At 41.2% G+C, this 21505-nt stretch overlaps 1 protein-coding gene across 35 annotated transcripts in view; it reads right to left on the bottom strand.

Annotated features, from left to right (window-relative positions):
* The window catches only part of RBFOX2 (RNA binding fox-1 homolog 2), a 287058-nt gene that overhangs the window by 89465 nt on the left and 176088 nt on the right, over positions 1 to 21505 (bottom strand). For 2 of the 35 annotated variants that reach the window (XM_074271569.1, XM_074271564.1), the window contains exon 1: positions 18862 to 19132. The exons of 31 other annotated variants lie outside the window; for them this stretch is intronic. In XM_074271569.1, the coding sequence (XP_074127670.1) occupies positions 18862 to 18888 (27 nt within the window). In that variant the 5' untranslated portion in view covers positions 18889 to 19132. Of the gene's footprint in view, positions 1 to 18861; positions 19136 to 21505 lie in introns of those variants that run through there. 2 more of the 35 variants (XM_074271567.1, XM_074271565.1) reach the window with 2 other exon arrangements.

The following is a 21505-nucleotide window of genomic DNA, read 5'->3' on the forward strand; positions in this document are numbered from 1 at the left end:
AGGTTTCAGGCAGAAGATGGTGCCTGAGTTGCATCTAGAGGAAGAACAGAACTCTCCACAGTAGAGAGAAGGGGGAGGAGCCCCGCAGGCCCCGGGGAAGGCCAAAGCCAGCGTCAGAAAGCGGGAGCCTCGGGTGAGACACAAGGGGCTCGGGCGGGCGTATGGCAGAATCCAAATGTCTGTGCTGGGCACTACTCTGTACCAAGGAATGTGCCGGGGCCTTGTGTTACATAGGAACAGGGACAACCCCTATGATCAATGAGCTTATATAATCTGAAAACAGCACAAAATGCAGCATGTGCCAACACCGGACAGAGGACGCTAACGGCTGGGGAGCCTAAGGAAGGTTATGCTTGGTTTGAATCTTAAAGAAAGTTAGGGTTGAAGTGAGGAGGGGCTGCATCCCAGACATGGAGCCAGCCAGGGCAAAGGCAAGAAGACAGGGGACAGAGAGCTATACATAAAGAATAGCAAGTCAAACCTTGGCTGGCCCACAGTGTGGGCGAAGGCGAACAATGTGTAGTGAGTGGTACGGTCGGAAGGCTGCAGGAGGTGGAGGGCTTTGTGTGCCAAAAGGATGAATCTGCATCTATGTTTATTCCTATGGCAATAGGGAGGCATTGAGATTATTGAGTAGGGGAGTGACAAGGTCAAATAAGTTATGTGAAGGATGGTCTGGAATGGGGAGAAACTTGAAATAAAGAGACCAATGAAGAAGTTATCATAGTAACTCTAATAAGAGAGAATCAGAGAAGCATTTTAAACACAATTACCATATACCAGACACCGTGTCTTACAAAAAACATCCCATTTTACAAGATAATACATAATGTAACAACAACATCATAACTGATTCTGAGGTGATGAGGCCCGATTTAGAGTTGGCCCCATGAGTAGAGAGAAGGGAATGAATTCAAGAGATGCTACGGAGGTAGAATTGATATCCACTGAAGGGAAATGAATTAAAGAGACTTAGACCCAGCTCCCTTACAGCACAAACACACTTTAATTCAGGCAGTCCCTTTGTAAAGACACTCCCAGATTATACTCAACTTTTTTGTTTCAATGCAACATTTTACATTTTTTTTCAAAAGATAAAAATAAAAGGATGTAACCAATTTTCATTTTCTATTAAGTTTTCTCCTCTACCTTATAATCTTCCTTCTGCCAGAATCTATAGTATCAGCATTCACAAAGAATAGCTATTCGGTTTCACTAAAGGATCATTTTCCAGCAACAGATAGAAGTCCAACATAGATTTCTACTAAAGTCGTTTCTTGAATTTAAGAATATTCCCTTCAAAAATGAGAGAGGCAAAACTAATCTTGGAACCATTTCCTCTAAAACATAAATTTTCCAAATCTGGCCCTGATGGAAGACCACTAATTCTAAAAGTATTTTCTGTTAGAGCAGCCCTAACAAACACTTAATAAAAGACAGGAAATACCATCATATGAAATCCTGTTATTTTCTTTTCTCCCAGAAAGTAGATGAGTACAACTCTGTAAGGTAGAGAGGCAAGTCCATATTAATAATAAAGTATGTCTTCTTTTTCTCTCTCTTAACCAGAATGAATTGGCTTCCAGATGAAATACTGAGCAAACAAACTGCAAAAACTTTCTCCCAGGTTAGAATTTCAGGGACCTGAAGGTATATACAGAAAAGTCTGATCAATCTCTTGCTGCTTCTATCCTGAACGAACCCGAGGCTTCGAGGAAGGTGAGCAATCATCTCTTAAAACTCTGGCTAGGAATTGTTGAGGGCCAAAGAAGGTCAAGAGCTAAGTTGGTTAATTTCTCTATTATAAATCAAAAAATACAATGAAGTAATTCCAAGGGCATTAAGCTTTTGCTACTTATTAAGATAATAAGAATATTGTCTTTTACAATAGAAATAGAAAAGTGTAAAAATTTGTGCCATAAAGATTTTTTTCAAAGAAGAAAAACTGGATCCTTAACTACTCTAAAAAGATGTGCATCATTATGCAATTCATATATGAGTGTCTTTGCCAGCAGAGATCACTTCCTTTTTGTATTTTTGTCCCCAGCACCTGGGACAGTGCCTATCACAGAGAAGGCAATGTATGAATGATACCTGACTATTAATTGATTTAGTTAAATCATGACTGAGGTTGGTCCTCCCCAAATACCTTCATTATTCATTGTAAAATTCATTACTAAAAAGCTAAGAGTTTTACTCTGAACCTTGGAGCTGGAAGAGTCCTTCAGCTATCATGGGGTTCAATCTCTCTCATTAATGTCACAGAAGGATCTTGTGAATCATCCCTGAGAAATTCCTCTGCTAAATTTCTCTACAGAAGCACAATAGAATTATGGCCTTTGACATGTAAGAAATTCTGGAGATCATCCAGAAGAAACTGAGGTACAAAGAGATCAAGTGGTCATAGTACCACTTGCCTGCTTCTGAAGTCAGGGCGTCTTTCCCTCAGTCTTCTCTCTCAAAATTAAGTTGGTTTGTTCTGACTTGGATGGAACACGACAGGTACAAGGAAGCCCATAATGAATGAATAAACAGTCAAAAAAAAGCATCTTCTGATCTGCTGCCCAAACTGGTATCTCTCCAACTGCTGGTTTAGTCCTTCTATCTCACCATATAATGTGCACACACTAGTTTCTTTATGGAATTTCCAGATTCATGGGGCTAAAGCAGGTCTGTCTTCTTACCACTGCCACTTTACACTGGGTCCTTCTTTGTTTCTCAAGAAAAATAACTCTTCAGGCTAGCTGGGAAATCAAGTCAAGGGGCAGAGGGAGGCATTCTTTTTTCTTTATAATCTGTCACACATCACTAGTGTCATTTACAAATATGAAGGACATGTTATTTAGTATCTTGCATATATAATGGTACCTGTTTAAACATGCAATTTAACTCACAGTAGGACTTAAAACAGCCTGAGGGTTATCATAGAGATCAAATCACAATATCTTTGAAAGAAAAATTGTCCAAATGTCAATAAAATGGATAAAGGAAAAAACAATTAGGAATTTCACCAAGTACTGTGACATAGTGGAGAGAAGACTAGGTTTGGAGTGAATAAAACTCAAGAAAAGAAGCAAAGCAAATAGGGAGAACTCTGGACACAAATCAGTAGACAGCTGGCTTCACCTCTTGGCTTTGTCACTTACTGGATCATAAGAAATCACAGGACAAAGCACTGGAGAAAACTGGAGCCACAACCCTGCTCCCAACCATCCTGAGATCTGGAGCAATCCACTTGGAGACACAAAAACATAAACTGCTTCAGACCTACACCGCAAATTCTTCTCTTAAAACAGTTTCACAAATGACATGCAAGTAAGGAAAGTTAACTCTCTCCTTCCTCCTAAACATAAAAGATGGCTCTGGCTATGGATACAGGGCCCAGCGTCTATCTCAGATCTCTACTGAATTTTCTAGTCTATCCCATTGAATTATACAGCATCAGAAGAAACATTTCCTCCAGCTCTGAAGGGATGGAATATATTCAGAAATGAAGGTGATATAAAAAGAAAAATAATCAACTGAAATTTAAAAACAGGAGAGAAAGAGAGACAAAGATTGAGAAGGCACAAAGAGAAAGAAGGAGAGAGGGAGAAAGAGGTGAAGGGAGGGAGGAGGGAGAATAAGAGTAAGAGATGAAAGGAGAGAGGGAGGGAGCTAGGAGGTAATGATGAAAAAGGAAAGGTATAGAGGACAACCAGTGAAAATATCCCGTCAGGAGATGCAGTGTCTTGTTTGAGGAACAACAAAGAAATAGGTATTACTGAAGATTACACAGTAGGTGATATAAGGTATAATAAGACTAGAAAAATAGGTGAGGTGAGAAATGGTCTAAGTTAGAAAAGGCTTTGAATGAAAAAAACAGAGAATTTTATATTTGATGCAGGAGAGATGATAGGGAGCTATTGAAAATTTTTGAGGAAGTGGGAGAAATGGTTAGACTTATAGTTTAGGAAAATCATTCTGGCGGCTAAATGAAGGATGAACTGGAGTGGGGAGAGACTTGCAGTAGGCTACTGCAATAGTGCAGGTGGGAGGAAATGAGGATCTGCACCAGGATAGTAGCACGAGAAAGAAGGTACATGGGAGAGATGCTAAAAAAGTAAAATTGAAAGGACTTGGCAACTGATTGCATATGGGAGTTCAATATGACACCTAGATTGCAAACCTGTGGGACTGAGAGGATGGTAGAACTCTTGACCATATGTGATAAAGAAGCTTAGAAGGAGGAAGGGTTTTAGGAGAAAGATGAAAAATCAGTTTTGGACAAGTTGAATTTAAGATGTCTACAGGACACAAAATAAATATCTAAAAACTAAGTCACCAACTCCAATGCTCTTTTCAACAATGAGGTGATTTGGGCCAATTCTAATAGACTATGATGGAGAGAGCCATTTGTATCCAGAGTGGGGACTGTGAAGACTGAATGTGGATAAGAACATAGTATTTTCACCTTTTTTGTTGTTATTGTTTGCTGCTTGTTTTTTTTTTCCTCTTTTTGATCTGATTTTTCTTGTGTAGCATGATAAATATGGAAATATGTTTAGAAGAATTGCATTGTTTAATCTATAGATTGGAGGGGGATATAGAAAAGGGAGGGGAAAAATATGGAGCATAAGATTTTGCAAGGGTGAATGCTGAAAATCACCGTTGCTTGTATTTTGAAAAAAAAAAAACTATTAAAAGAGAAAAATATAAAGAGAATAAATCAGTAAAATAAAATAAAATAAAAACTAAGTCACAGTAATAAAGGATATGACTTTCCCCACTAGAGACCTCAGTTATTTAAAAAAGAAAAAAACCCAAACCCATCCCTGTAAGTTTCAAGTTCTGCAAAAGAGTAACAATAATTTTAGAAACTCTTCGTTTCATTCTAAAAGTACCATGATATTTCTAGGTGGCTCCAAACCAAATGTGCATACTAAGTCCAGGCCTTCACTTTAATAATGGATTGCTTATCTATACTCGGTAATGGATGGCAAAGAACATTTTCCAAAGTCAATGAATAAAATAAGTCATCACAGCAAGTCATAGATGGTTTTCTAAGGGCAGACTCTTGGCTAAAATGACCTGAAAAATCTATGTATAGGCTATACATTTTGGTGCAGCAATACCACTATTAGATCTGTATTCCAAAGAGATCATAAAAAAGGGAAAAGAACCTTCATGTTCAAAAATATTCACAGCGGACCTTTTCATAGTGATAAAATATTGAAAAGTGAGGAGACACCTATCAAATGGGGAATGACAAAATAAGCTACAGAATATGAACATAATAGAATACTATGGAACAAAAAGATATGATAAACAGGAAGATCTCAGAAAAACCTGGAAAGATTTATATGAACTGATGCAAAGTGAAATGAGCAGAATCAAGAAGACAGTGTACACAGTACCAGCAACATTATGTGATAATCAACTACGAATGGCTTAGCTCTTCTCAGCAACACAATACTCTAAGAAAAGCACAAAGGGCTCGTGAAGGAAAATGCTATCCATATCCAGATAAAGAGCTGATGAACTCTGAATATAGATCAAAGCATGCTTTTTAAACTTTATTCTTTTTTCATGCCTTTTTTTTTCCTTTTGGTTTGTTTCTTCTTTCACAACTGTGACTGATATGGAAATAAGTTTTACATGATAGCACATGCATAACCATTATCAAATTGCCTACCATTTCAGGAAGAAGGGAGTAGAGGGAAAGAGATAAATCTGGAACTCGGAATCTTGTAAAAACGAATGCTAAAAATTGTCTTGACATGTAATTGGAAAAAAATACACTATTTTAAAATAAAATAAAATTAGCTCAGCATTAAAGGCAGTATGGTACTGTGGAAAGAAAGGCAGACAGAAAATGGTTACATTCAAATCTGACCTATGACATCTTAGGATCATGGTCAAGTCACGTAACATCTCAAAGCCTCAGTTTCTTCAAAAGTTTTCTGCTAATGGGAATAAGGACTATAGTATTAAGTTCCCCAGATGGCCGTGAGACTCCAATGGGATGGCATCTGTAACCCTTAGAGAACTAAGGACAAATCCTGCCTCTTCTCAATATCCCAAGGCTAATGGCCAAATTTCTAAATTGTGTGATTTTGCAACCATTTTGATGGAGTATGAAAAGTCTTCTACTGCAGTGCAGACCATAACAAGTTTGAGGAACCCAAGATTTACCTCAAATCTTTAGTTAAGAATTTGGGTGGAGATAATCAAATTAGGAAGAAGTCCAGTTTGAATCTACCCCAGGTGGACTGTGGAGTATAATTATAGATCCTCTATTAAGTCTCTATTGGATTTTCTAGTCCAACTCACCAAACTGAGAATCTAATAAAAACACATCTTGCCACTGAATTATGTTACAGCAAAAGAATTGCCTCATTTAACCTTAATCCTGGGTTACCTGATGGAATTTCCAGTGGGAAAACAAAAACATTCTTTCATTGCCTTCTCTTCCCTTCCTTTGCTCCCAGGCCCCTCTCCTCATAGGGCTTATATTTCGGGAGAAAACCAACATGTTTACAGATTAAGTAAATGCAAAATAATTTGAAGAGAAAAAGAGCATCAACCACTGGAGGAATCACAGAGAGACTTCCTATAGGAGGTAAGAACCTTCTAGAAATCAATGACATGGACACACACCTAAGTGAGAGACGGAATGCTAAGGAGCTAGAAGTCACCCTGACTTTTGAGAGGGGCAGAACTTGGAGAGAAGCCACACAAAATCATTCTGGAAAGCTAAGTGGATCATGAAAAGCACAATGACTTGACAATTCACACAACTAATACTATATGATCCTTAAACCAGGGATCACAGGTAGTTCTCATCCTCTGAGCAAAGGTGTGCATGAAGTCCATAGAAATATGAAGACCAGTGAAACAGCAAGTAGAGTCTCCTACAAGATATGGGGCTTAATGCAAAGTCCCGATTTGTCCCCTGCTAAGGATGGGGCAGATGAGGTTGCAGAGCAGTGATTAGAATTCACAGCCCTCTGCAACAGTTTGATTAATTGAATCCAATTGCATTCTAACTGAATCATTCTACATTAGTCACACAAGTAACAAGGAAACTCACTTCAGACTGATTTCAAGGGAAGGCCAGTCTGAATTAGAGATTATTTTAATGCTATTTTATTACTATAATTAAAGTATATAACAGTAACTTGACCTAGGTCTGATTGAAGTCCTTAGGGGAATTCTTTTAATGAATAGACTATTTTCAATTAGAACATCAATTATTGGTATGTACATGTCTGCTTTTCTAGGCTTGGTGGAAGTTTATTCTCTTAGGCTAATTAAGCATAGCAGCTCATAGCCCTATCCCAAACTTAAAAAAACAAAACAAAACCAAAAAACCTTGCTTATGCCAATTATTTGCACAGCAACAAATTCCTTTTTTGACGGAGCCAGAAAAGGTAACTTCTAACTACTAATTAGCAAAAACTCCAATCTTGGGGACCGTGAATTAATAAGCTTTTATGTTATTCACTCTGGAAATATTATTTGTACTCGTTCTTTATTGAGGCTTGAGCACCTAAATCTAGCATATCACTGTGATCAATTTAAAAGAAAAAAAAAAAAGGAGGGGAGTAAGGACTAGAAACATTTTATGTCCCATTTACAAAAAAGAAAGAATAAATAATAAAAAGTATCCATAAAGATTTTTTTTTGGAAGACTGTATTACTAATAAGAATGCAAAATACTTGGTTACCATGGCAATAAGCACTCTAAATAGAGACTATAATGGAGGGTAACTCTTACTTCCCTACTTGGTGCATGATTTGAGGCTCCATTTGCCAAAAGGATACTATTGACTGAAGTCTAACATGGTGCCTTGCATCACTATTAGGTGCTTTGGAGCACTGCTACGTTTTGGATTTCTTCCTACTGAAATGAATTAATTTCCTGTCCTTTTGCTGTCCGCTTTTTCGCTTGCCCGGCAAAGGGAGAATTATCTTAAGAGATAATAACAAACTGGAAAAATCTAGTCCTCAACCTATATTTCATATTGTAGTTGTTTTCATTCAAATTGCAGGTAGTAAAAAAAGGGAAAGAACAAGTTTTAAAGAAAAAACAAAAAACAAACCTGTATCCCTAGAGAATTCTAAGACAAAAGAAAAATAGTTTAGTTGTTCCTATTTTGATCCATAGTATAAGTCGGTCATTGAAAATGAAACTAAAATGGTGATAGATTTATCCATGTGTCCTTCAATAGATGTAACTGCACCTCATATATATATATCAATGTGCCCCATTCTGATAAGAATTTAGGGAAAGGAAGTATGGCCAGACATCCTCCTAACTATTCAACCGTAGCATAAAAACTGTTCTTAAATTGTTTTCTCAGGAAAGTGATTGTTCAATTTTCAAGACAATCAGAAAGTGAAGATATTAAAAACTTTGTCCTCTTTGCAATATTTATCAACAATCTAGAGCCACTCTCTGAGGAGATAAATGGGTGGTGAAGTGAAGAGAGTTAGACACTCTACCCCCCAGTGCTTTATTTTCTGTTTCTCCATTGTGACCCTGGGGAACACAGGTTAGTCTCCCTATGCCTTGGTTTGCTGTTCTGAAGAAAAGATTAGATCATTCTAAAATGTGAAAACACTGTCATCAATCACCAAATAACTTGATTCAGCACTTACATCAACCAAAAATGTGGTAATTGAAATTGAAATGTAAAACTTAAAGTTAACAGAGTGATTGATATTGGTGTCACTAATTGATATGGCTAATTTAATTTTGTTTTTGTTTTGTTTTTTGAAAACCAAGAACAGGTAGATAGAATATAGATGTAAAAATAACACAGATACACATTAAGAACCACAGATGAAAGGTCTGACCATAAATTCAAAGTATTCTTATTCTTAGGGAGAGTCATTAAAGCAAAAAATTAAAATAAAAAATAAAAAAAGAAAGAAACAAAATAGCATGCTAATTTCTAAATTTTGAGGATAATACAATGAAAATAATGGAATGAATGCCCTTCGAATTATATTGGGAAATTTCTATATAGAGTTTAACTTGAAATTTCGTTGAAAGAACATATTGGTTATCTCTGTTCCTTTTTTTTTTTTTTTTAAGCATACTATGAAAACTAAAAAGTAAGATGCAGAAAAGGGAAAGAAAATAAATTATTTTGATTTACAAAAACATTGTATTTACCTACCTACTAATTATGAAAGGATGTTCATTCTCTAACCCCTAATCCATATCCAAGGCAACTAGCATGGATTACATTAACTTTGGTCCCAATTTTAAGAAAGCTCTCTCTTTTTTTTTGAGTCAGAGAGATTAATTTCCATTTAAGAATGTCATAGTAGACCCTTATCTTCAAAATGCATAGGAATTACTTCCGTGGGTCCCTCTAAACTGGACTGTGTCTAGCGCACTATGTTCCATATGTATACAAGATTTTACAATGGCTTTTATTTAAAGCACTGGATTCTTATTTTACTTCTCTTCTTTTTGAAAGCCTGTTAAAGTAAAACCAAGGTTCTTTTCAAAGCTCTTGGCATATATGACTCCTGTTAACAGAAAGATCCTTCCTTTTAACCTCTTGGTGTTAGAATCTGATCCGTCCTTCAAACTCAAACCCCACCTTGTTGAAAGAATCAGACAAGCACAGAATCTCAAAACTGGAAAAGACTTCAAAAATTATCCAGTCCAGGATTTTGTAAACTTTTCCCACCCTTTATACCAGAGAAATTTTTATGTTACTGGGCATATAGGTACCTAAAACAAGTATACAAATCAAACTTTTACTGATAATATGTTGTAATTTTGTGACTCCCATGTTGTTATGAGACTGGAATCTAGGATCTAATACAACTCGGGAGAATATCATTCCCCAAAATCAATCATTCAACTTCCATTTAAGGATTCTTATGTGGCCCCTTACAGGTCTAGATTTTATCTATGAAGACTTCCCTTACTGCCCAAAACATTCTGAACATGGCCAATGTGGAAATTTGCTTTGCTTGACTTTATACATTTTTGTTATAAGGATTTTCTTTCTTTTTTTTTTTTTTTTTTTTTTTTTGGTTCAACTGGGGATTAAAAAATAAACATGTTAATTTTTTAAAAAATTAAATGAAAACTAAAGTAAGGGGGATATTATATTGTAGTGGGTTTTTGATATATTTATTGATCACTTTATTTAAAATAGCCAAAGGAATTGTGGATAGTCTAAAGAAAGGAGGGTTGAAAGAAGCTTAGCTAATGGGTTTTATTTCTGTATTTTGTGAATATACAATTAAAATCTTATGGAATATATAGACATACAAATGGCAATTATAAGAAAGGTAACCAGATTCTCTAATTAGGGAGAAATTAACATTTTTTTCTAATAATGTTATTAAACAGTTTTGTGAACTAAGTACCCCTAGAAAACTGAGTATGTCTTTATTTAAAGAATGAATTAATAAAAACTTGTCTGAATAAGTTTAATTGTAAAATGGCAAGGAAATACATTTTTTGCCCAGGGGTCTAGATCAGAGATATCAAAACTGCTGTCTCTTAGTCACAATCATCCATAAAAGCGCTCAAGTCCATAGAAAAGGTGCTTAATAATTATTGTGCCCTTTGTTACAGATCTAATACAGTCCGATTCCAGGGGGAAAAAAATCAAGCAGCAAGATGCACCAAAGCAGCCATTAAAATACATTCATTATATAGACATTTTTCTCAGGGATGTTGTCTTTAACTTGTTACATAAGGAGAAGAGGCTAAATGTTAAGGGAAAGAAAACCAGTTTGGGAATCAGAGGACTTGATTTTGAATCTTGACTTCTAATTTCTACAAGTGTGACCTGGGCAAGTCACATCTCCTTTCCAGGCTTCCAAGGTTATACACTAAAGAAAGTCTTTTCAACTAGAAACCCAGTGAGAATTACAAAGTTATTTCTACATTTCTTCCAGCGCTTTGCATAATGCTGAGCACATTACAAGCCTTTAATAAATGTTTGCTAACTGAATCCATAAAGGGACTGTCTGGAATGTTACACAAATAAGTGTAAAAAAATGAAGAGACCCCAAAAATATATTTATAAATATAAAGAAGAATGAGAGTTTACTTCAGCAGCACAAACACTAAAAATAAGCTGATATAGAGACTGGCGTGGCTAATGCATGCCACATGAATCCACGAAATGCACCACATTTTTTAAGGCCAACCTTAGAATATGGCTTGTGTGATTCCTTACAAATAGTTTGCTTTCTTTTTTCAAGGACAAGGGAAGAGGTAGAGAGAATTTTTGTTCATTGGGAAAAAATTAAAAAATAAAGACAAAGATGCTCATTTACAATTCAGAACTAATTTTTGGTAGTTATTAACTTCATTAGAGTATTTGATGTTTAAGTATCATGTTCATTTTACCCCTGGAATGGGCAAACATGGATATATTACAACCTGCCATGTTGGAGGAAATCATGATTCTACTCATATATTACAGCATTAAAATGAAATAAGGTTAGAATCACAGGTCCCTATCTCTCAGTTTCCCATAGATTCAGTGATTCCCATTACATAATGCCACAGGATCTTTCATGAAGCTACCCCCGTAGAATCAGAGAAAATCATCAGACAGAGTTAAGGAGTCAGTTTCCTTTGATTTTCTAAAAGCTGGAAGTAGACAACCATACAAGCAATGATTACTTTTGAAAATTGAACATACATGAAAAAAATTTAATATTGTAAAACAGAATTGATCGGATCTATACTGAATGATAATCTTTGCTTGGTGTAATTAGTTTACAGAAATTATTCTTTTTCACTATTAATATGTTTAGGGCAGTAAGAGCTCTCAAAACCACATTACATGAAGAATGACTGATAGAACTGAAAATATATTAATACAAAGAAGATCTGGGGAGACCTGGACAGCTCTTTTCTGGTACATAAAAGATTGTTTTATACTCTTTCAATTTTGTGAATGCAAAAGGCAAAGCTAGGAACAAAAAAAAGCTACAGAATGATATGTTTCAACTGAATGTAAAAAAACTTTTTAGCAGAAAATGTCAAAATGAAAGGAGCTGCTTCAGTCACTAAAAGCCTTCATGCAAATGTCAGATATAAGAAACCGCATTAAATTACCTCTAATGCCTTTTCTAAATCTAGGATTCTATAAGCCTAAGTTTCTAGTTCTAGTACTCTTCACCTTTTTTAAAAAACTCAGGCTACCCCCTGACAGAAGGCATGATGAAGTCAATGAACCTTCTCTCAGAATGTTTTTAGATGTATAAAATAAAATCTATTGGATCACAAAGAAAGCCAATTTATTGAAATAGATATATTTTTGAAAGTTCATAAACCCCAAGATAAGAACCCCTCTTCTAGATGATAATGGAAGTCCAAGTAAGAATCTGGAAAAATAGACCCACTGAATGGCAAGAATAACATTATTGACTGTTGAGGCAATAGATAAAGTCACTATAATCAAAAATAATTACTGATTATAAGAGTCGAAAAGTATTTACTACAGTAAGATACTAATGCATTACTTTATTATTTAGATTATGTCAGTGTCCCAATTAAAAATGAAGAAAATGATACCCAGAAGATGAGATATGATAGAAAGTAGCTTTGGGAGAACAAACAGCAAGGAAATGATGGGTTCAGAATGTGGAGAAAGGGTGGATGGCAAGGGGAGCTCAAGAACTCTGCCTGGCTGTTAAGATTCAGAGAGAAAGGGTGGGGTGGAGTGCCTCCAACAGCAAGAAAGAATATTTGCAAAGGGATAGGAAACAGAAGAACTCGAGGAGAAAAATCAGGCCTTCTAGTTTCTCTCCTCAAATCAACCTGGTGACTGAAAAAGAAGTGTCCAAGAAGGGCCTAAAGCACTTCACAAAAGAAAGCTAAGGGAGTATTCTCTACAGAAAGCTGCTCATCAAAACAGCGATGGACTTACATTTCACGAATGAGACTCTGGACATGGCAGTTATTCAGGGAAAGGGAAAAGAGAGAAACTTAAGATTAAAAACTTTAAATATGTCCAGTGACCAGAAAGGAGGAGTAGGGCAGACTATCGTCCTCAGTATCACCAAAGCTATTGCTCATGAAGTCAGGCCATAAAATTTTAAGTGGTACCTACTATGTGCCAGGCAACTCTGCTAAAGCACTGAAGATACAAAGCAAGTCAAGACAGCCCCTGCCTGCCCTGGAGGAGGGCACAATAGGAGGAAAACAACAGGCAAACAACTGCATACTAACAAGCTCCAGACAGCATGAAAAGGAAATCATCAACAGAGAAAAGGCAGAAGAATGAGGAGGGATTGTGAAAGGGTTCCTGCAGAGGGCAACATGTTAGTCGGGACTTGAAGGAAGCCACGGGCAAGAGAAGAGGAAGGAACATTCCAGGAATGGGAGACAGCCAGTGAAAATGCCTGGAGCCAACAGATAGAGTATCTTGTTGGAGGAACTCAGGGGGGAGGGCGGTGGAGAGGGGGTTGAAGGTGCTGTAATTCTAGGCTATGGAGGGTTTCTATTTGATTCTGGAGGCGACAGTTTGTTGAGAATGCAGCCGACGTGGACCGATCTGTACTTTAAGAAAATGACTTTGTTGTCTGAGTGGAGGATGGTCTGGAATGGAGAGGGACGTGGCAGGGAGACCAAAGAGCAGGCACTATAAGGTGCATGGGAGGAGGAACTATCAGGAGAGAAGCAGTGAATATGCAAGAGATGTTACAGAGGTAAAACCAAAAGGTCTTGTCAACAACTTGACTGATGGCAGGGGGTGAGGAGGGTTGGGGGAGAATGAGGAATCGAGGGTGACAGATAAGTTTGGAGTCTGGGGGAATGGAATGGTGGTGCCCTAACAGTAAGAAAAAATTATGGAAGGAGGGAGTTGGCCCGGGGAGAGTCTGAGCTCCATTTCAGTCACATTTTAGTCACGTTTAATCAAAATGTCTACTAGGCAGCTGGATGTGAGACTGGAGGTCAGCAGAGAGGTTAGGGCTAGATAAAGAGATCTGAAAATCATCAGAACAGAGATGATAATTGAATCCATAGGAACTAATGAGATCACCGAGTAAAGCAGCCTAGCAAGAGTAGAGAGGAGGGCCTAGGACAAAGGCCTCCGGGACACCCACAGTTGCAGCCTGACCTGGAGATCCAGCCCGGGGAGACGGAGCAGCGGCCAGAGAGAGGAAACAGGAGAGAGGGGAGTCCTGCAAACCAGAAGAAGAGAGTACCAAGGAAAAGAGGGTGGAACAGCTCAAAGTCAGAGGGGGTCACGCAGGGTGAGCCCCGAGAGAGGGCCGTAAGATGTGACAGCGAGAGACTCGGAAGGCGGGCTACCAAGAGCTATGAGGAGAAGCAGATGACCTTCTTGAGGAGTTTGGCCACCAAAGGCAGGAGAGAGAACGGCCCGATCAAGCGAGGGTTTTTTACAGAGCACGGGGAGCCACGGGCAGGTTCATAAGCAGGAGAGAAGTGGCCAAAGACCGACACCAAATGAAAGAGTGGGGATGCTGGAGAGGCCCATTTGTGGGAAATGGGATGGAATGGAATGGGATCCGCCCCAAAGGTGAACAATAGTTGCAAAGGGGGTTCCCAGTTTACCTGTTCCCTACTGTAAGTGCAGAAGGGATACAGGAAAGGCATGGGGAAAGGGAGAAATCTTTAATGACTTGAAGAACAGACTGAGTTCATCAGTTTGCCATTTGTGGAATTCTGAACTTCTCTTCAGGAAAGATGAGGAGACCTTCAGCAGAGCTGTGTTTTTAAGTCCCAGGCAAAGAAACGGTTATCCCAGAAGATGTGGGGCAGTGGAGGAGAATACAGAAAGAAACAGAATTTCTGGAAAAAGTGGTTCATCGTAAAGGACATAAATTCATCTCCAGCCCACAAACTCCACCACCTTCCCCAGGCCCGGGCGGCAGTGCCAAGATAAACGGAGCTGACTGTAGCTTCCAAGAGGAGGGGGCCAAGGGAGGCGGGCTTCAGAGAAAAGAGAGGAGGCCTGGGATCACTTTGGAGGCAGGGACACAAAATGGAGACTGCTCGGATCGCTGGAGGAGCCCCAGAACCAATGGAAGGGAGGATGCCAGGAACCTGAAAGGATAAGGAGAGCCTCACAGCACACCACTCCTGATTTCTAACCAAACAAAAATGGAGGAGAGGTGGGAGGAGACAGGAAATAAATGGGGAGGGGTCTTTGCTTTCACTACCAGGCTGGAAGAGGGAAGGGCGGCCGTTCAGGTGAAAGACCTGAGCCCTGCCAGCTCCAAAGGGGGACGGAGGGAACAATGGACCCGGCGACTCCTCACAAAAGCGCACACTCCAGAGCTGCCTCCCACCACATGGACTTCCTCAGCCAGCTGCTTAAAGAGACAGCGACCCCTTGTCCATTCTCATATTCGGAACACCTTCTCCCCTCCCCCTTCCCCCACCAGTCCTGATGGGAAACAGATTCCTAAGAAAATGCCAGCACGGCACTAGACTGTCCAAGAAAGGGAGGGCTTTGTGTTCCACAGAAACCAGCGAGCTTACTCTCCATTAGAGGACAGAAAAAAAAAAAAATCCATAACACATCCTGTATATATTTTTTCCTTTCTGCCCAGCACTCTCCCTTTTATCTGCAATTAGCACACACCACACGGAGCCAGGCTTCTCATTCATTTTCACTGATTTGGGATTGAGGAGATGAGGTCAGGGCATTTTCCACTAATGGATCAGAGCTCAAGTTCTCATTAACTATTTTGTATTTTCTATTTTTACCCTAACTCAGCTATGAGAAGACCTTTCCCTCTCCCCCATCCTTCTGATAGCTCTGAAGAGGTTTGATATGCTTTGTATTTTCAGAATAGGGGAAAGGAGAAATGCTTCCTATAGAACTTACCAGATGGAAAAAGATGAGCTGACTGATGATCTCTGAGGTTCCCAGCTCTGACATCCTGTGACTATCCAATCAATAGAAAACTTAGCCCGAAACTGCCATGGGGCAGACATCTGTCCTGCCAGGTGAGCTCTGGTAACCTTTTCCATTCAGTGATCATTCCTTAAATATATTTATTGATCTTTTGCTTTTAGATCACTCACAATGACTATCTCTTTCCACCTTCCAGAAAGTCATTCTTTAATCATTTGAAAGGGGAAGTTGGAGAAAAGAGGGAGCTCGACAAAATGAGCAAGAGTCTGACATTACTCATTATGTCCCATGTCCCCTAGCCCCACAATACTGAGAAGGTAATGTTAAAAACCAGACATTGTTGGAAAGTACTATGTAATCAAAAGAAATCATAGGACAGTCTTTCCTTAAAAAGAACAGGCCTTGTTCGCTGCTGGCTTTGCATGAGACCACAGTCACCCTGTCACAAGTCAAAAATACTATACTATATACTGTGGAAATCTATTTGAACCCCTTTTCCAATGAGAAACTTGGGGAAACTAAGGACTCCTAAAATCATAGAATCTGTAAATGCAAAGGTTTCTTCGTCTGGCTGCGCAGTAAAAGCGCACCTTGAGAATGAAAATCACCAGGCCACACAAGACCCCAATGGACACAATGACAAGCCTTAACTGGACAATACAGATCCCCTGCCCTGGGTCTGGCAGGCCGGGATCAGTGTGTGACCTCCTCCTGTCCCCAAGAAGGCTACCTCCTACAAGGAAGAAGAATCCACGTTTGGCCCATCTTGTGTAGAATGTAAAAATGTGCATAAACTACGCGTACACACAAAACACAAACACCAACATGATCGTGCTTCAAGGTCAACTAAGGCACGGGATCCACCAGCTTCTCATTTCCAATGCGTAAACTGGGGATGAACAAAGTTTCTCAGTCTATTCTCCAGCCAAGGTCCAGAGAAACCTATAGTCACTGGAATTCTTCAATGTGGAGGTTCCTAACCTGGAGCCCATGTTTCCTTTGTAATCCTGCATTCTGGGAAGGGGTCCAGAAAAGACCTCCTGGCAGCCGAATCTGTCCACCACACAAAAAAAGTTAAGAAACCCTCAACGAAGGCCCCTTTTGGGGTTCCACTGCCTGCTCTGCCTTCATTTCCCATCTTTGGTGGTGGCTTTTTTTTTTTTTAAGCTCACTGATGGTTAGAGTCATAACAATCTACTACTGACATTGTTCTAGCTAAGGCCTATACAAGTCTACATGCAATTTTACAGTGTGTGTGTGAATGTGTGTGGTGTGTGAGTGTGAGAGTGTGTGTGTGTGTGTGTGTGTATGTGTGTGTAGGATGTGTGTGTGTTGTGTGTGGTGTGTGTGAGTGTATGTGTGTGTGTGTGAGAGAGAGAGTGTGTGTGTGTATGTGAGTGTGTGTGTGGGAGGGTGTGTGTTGTGTGTGTGAGTGTGTGTGTGTGTATGTGTGTGTAGGATGTGTGTGTAGGATGTGTGTGTGTTGTGTGTGAGTGTATGTGTGTGTGTGAGAGAGAGTGTGTGTGTGTGTGTGTGTGTGTGAGAGTGTGTGTAGGGTGTGTGTGTGTGTTGTGTGTACACCTCCTAGTTTGGCTGAAAAGTCCTTAGTAATGAAAGCAATGAGGCAGAAGTAGCCCAGAGTCAGGGAGCCTTCAGTAATACCTGAGAAAGGAGAAGGCTGTTACCATATCTACCACAAAGACAGCTAATGAAAATTACATGAGGCTCCAGTGTTAAGCAGGGAGTACATTTTCCAGCAAAGGAGGGTCCAAAATGAGGTTTCCTCTTTTATTTGGGGGGGGGGGGATTTTTAAAAGGTAGCACTGAGCTAGAATGAATTAGACTCAAGAAAAGGGGATGTGGATAAGCAAGATGAACAAATTCCAAGGGCTCTCCTTTCCATGCTGAGAATATTCCCCAAGGTTCTCTCTTTCCAAACAGCACTGCGGGGCATTATATAACATTTAACGGAACAGGATTCCAGCCCCTACAACTACCGGCCATATCCTCCCTCCACTACCCCCCCCCTCCGCTAGTGACTTGGCGAAGAGGGGGGAAAGAGAAAGACAGAAAAGAATCCCCCAAAACACAGTCATCTCCTTAAAAGGCGAGTATTGTCCAACGGTGAGATCTTCCTACAAAGCAGAAGCCCGAGAGGAGACTTGTGCCCAAACGGGCACTGACCGCCATCTGTCTCTCATTTATGCTGCAAATGATTTCCTCCCTAGGAAAGCGCAGCCCGCTGCTAAAATTCTAGAGAATGAAAGGAAAGGCTCGGCCTTTCGGGGAGGCGGCGGGGGCATCCGCTCCGGTATTCGTCGGTCCGGGATGCTCCGCTCCCGTTCCGGTTCCCGACAGGCCGGCGGAGGCTGCGGGCCAGAGGGCTCCTTCCGCGTCTCCGCACGCCTCTACGGCGGGGTGACGGTCCCAGGGGGAGACACCTGTTCTCAGGTTAGGGCAGGGAGGCTGCGGGCCTGGCAGCGCCCGCGGAGAGAGGCAGCCCGCAGCGGCGTCCTGAAAATGAAAGCGGGTCCTCTCCCAGCCCGCCTTTCAACGGGCTGCTCGAGGGAAGGCAGCCGCTCCGCTCTCCGCACAATCGGATCTCCCCCGGGCAAACTGCACCGAGATTGGGGCCGGGAGCTCTGCCTTCCCGGCTCCCGGCAGCCTCCGAGAATGCCTCCATACCTCCGCAGTCCCGCTCTCCCTCCCTCTCCCAACCAAGACAAAGAGGTAGACAAATCCCCACAGGGTCTTTCCTGAGCTGCAGCTGCACGGCACAGGAAACAGGAATCTGCTACGGCGGAGGGAAGGGGGAGAAAGATGGATGCACGCGCCCGTGCACACTCACACACACAGATGTGCACATGCACTCGCCACACACTCACTCACACACTCGGGGCAGCCTCAAGGAAGGGGGGGACCCGCCGCCGCCTCCACCCACCGGCCTCCCGGGGCCCCGCGCCCGCCGGCCGCGCCGGGAGCAAGCACGGCTTACCTGAGTTACCATTTTCTTTTTCTCCATAAACCAAACGGGGCAGAGGACCAGGAAGAAAACAAGGCTGGCGAGCGGCCGGGGCCGGCGCCGAGCAGCACCTCGGATGTTCCTGGGGCCCCCCCACCCCCTCCCCCCCCAGCTTGGATGCGTGAGGCTGGGGAGTTTCTATCCCTTTATTCCGCTTTCCTTTCTTTTTCTCGCTAGTGTTTCTTCCTTTCTTTTCTCTTCCTCTCTGGCAGTCTCCCCCTCCTCCTTTCTCCAGCTCCCTCCCATATCTCAGGCAGATGGCTGAAGGAAGCCCCACCCCCGAATGCCTAAGGTAATTAATCAGAGCAGGGCCCCACCTCCTTCTCCTCCCCCCCCCCCTCCTCCTCCTCCTCCTCCTGGCAGGCTGACATCTCCAACTCCAACACACAGAGGGGCCTGCTCCAGAATGGCAGTCTGGAGAGAGAAGGGAGGCGGAGAAAGGGAGAGCCAGGGAGAGACAGAGAGACAGAGACACACTCAGAGAAAGAGACGGGGGCCGGTGAGGGGGAAAGAGAGGAAGGGGGGAGAGAGCAGAGACAGAGACAAAGACAGAGAGACAAACAGAGGAGGAAGAGGGAGAGGGAGAGAGACTCTGAGAAAGAGATAAGGGAGAGAGACAGAGACAGAGACACAAAGAGAGACAGAGAGGGAGGAGGAGAGAATGAGGGGGAGGGAGAGACTGAGAAACTCAGAGAAAGAGGCAGAGACAGAGACAGAGGGGGAAGAGGGAGAGAGAAAGAGACAGAGAAAGAGAGACAGAGACAGAGAGAGAAGAGAGAGAGAAAGAGAAAGAGAGAGAGACAGAGAGAAGAGAAGAGACAGAGAGAAGAGAAGAGAGAGAGAGACAGAGAGGAGAGAGAGAGACAGAGACAGAGACAGAGAGAGAGAGGAGAGACAGAGACAGAGACAGAGAGACAAAGAGAGACAGAGAGACAGAGAGAGAGACAGAGAGAAGAGAGACAGAGAGAAACACACAAGAGAGAGTGCCCGCTCACATGAGCATTTTCCATGCACAGAAGTGTTTCCTTATGTGTGTCTGTGCAGAGGAATAAATTACACAGCACTGGAAACATACATAACAGCTTCTAATACAGTAATAAATACAGATTAGAAGGATCTGAATAGTGGACCGTACAAATTTAACAAAATGAGAAAAGACATTTTCACTGAGATTGAGCTCATAGATCTGGTGGATTTCATTCAAGACAAGAACTGAGCTTGAATGATTGTTAACTGGGAGGTTATTCAAGGTATGAGGGAGGTGCGTAGAGACAACATTTGAGACAGGAGGGAAAAAAAGACTAAAATTTCCCCAAGAGAGAATACAGGAAAAGGGGGCATGATTTAAGTACATTCTTCCCCACTGTCCAAAAAAAAAAAAAAAAAAAATCTAACACATGTGGGAGGAGGGGCAGGAAGGAGGAAAAGAACTTAGATATAATAGTGATTTTAAAACCCTAAACTAAGCAAACCCCTCGACATTCCAGATTCTATTCCATCCAGAAGGCTACCTCTTCTGTCATCCCCAGTCCCTTCCTGTTTCTCCTTAGACTACTGCAGGTTTCCCAGCTGCCTAAAATCAGTCAGTAAATATTTATTAAGCACCAACTCTGTGCCAGACACTGTGCTAAGTTAAGTGTTGGAGGTACAAACAGAGGCAAAAGAGAATCCTGGCCTGCAAGGAGCCTACAATCTAACAGGAGAGGCAACATGCAAACAGATATGTGAGAGGACAGATGGGAAATAATTAACCGAGGAATACACTGGAATGAAGAGGGGTTGGAGAAAGTTTCCTTTAAAAAATGAGAGAAAGACAGAGAGGTCAGTAGTCAAAATGGAGGAGTAGAGCATTCCAGGCATGAGGGAGAGCCAGAGATGGAGTTTCCTGTTAATGGATCAGCCAGGAGTCTGTTGTTGCTGAATTAGAAAAATGAAACAGCTTTGTCCAAAGTCACCTGTGATCTCTCACTTGCCAAATCTTTTTTTTTTTTTTTTTTTGGCTGAGGCAGTTGGGGTTAAGTGACTTGCCCAGGGTCACATAGCCAGGAAGTGCTAAGTGTCTGAGTCTGGATTTGAACTCAGCTCCTCCTGACTGCGCTACTCACTGTGCCACCTAGCCATACCTCACTTACCAAATCTAATGGTTCTTTCTTATCCCTCATTCTTCTGGACCTCTGAGCAACCTTTAACCTTACTGATATTCTGCTCTCTTTTGGTTTTTATGACACCACCCTGGCCCCAGTCCCTTCCTACCTTGCTGACTACTCCTTCTTAGTCTCCCCAGTTGGATCCTCACTCAAGTCCTGGGTTTCGGTTCTGGGTCCAATCTTGCATTTATTTGGTGATCTCATCAGATCCCCTGCATTCAATCAGCATCTCTATGCACCTGGCTCTCAGATTTGTTTATCTAGCCATAACCTCTCTGATCTCATCTGGCATAGCCAACTGGTCCACTGGACATTTCTAAATGACTCACAGACATCTTAAAACTCAATACATGCAAAACTCACTGTTCTTCCCCTAAAATCTTCCTCTTTTCATCTTCCCTATCACTATGGCAGGCAGCACCATCCTTGCAGTTTCCTAGATTGAAACCTAGGTATCAGCCTTGACTCTT

Source organism: Sminthopsis crassicaudata, chromosome 5 (genome assembly GCF_048593235.1).
Source record: "Sminthopsis crassicaudata isolate SCR6 chromosome 5, ASM4859323v1, whole genome shotgun sequence".
NCBI lineage: Eukaryota > Metazoa > Chordata > Mammalia > Dasyuromorphia > Dasyuridae > Sminthopsis > Sminthopsis crassicaudata.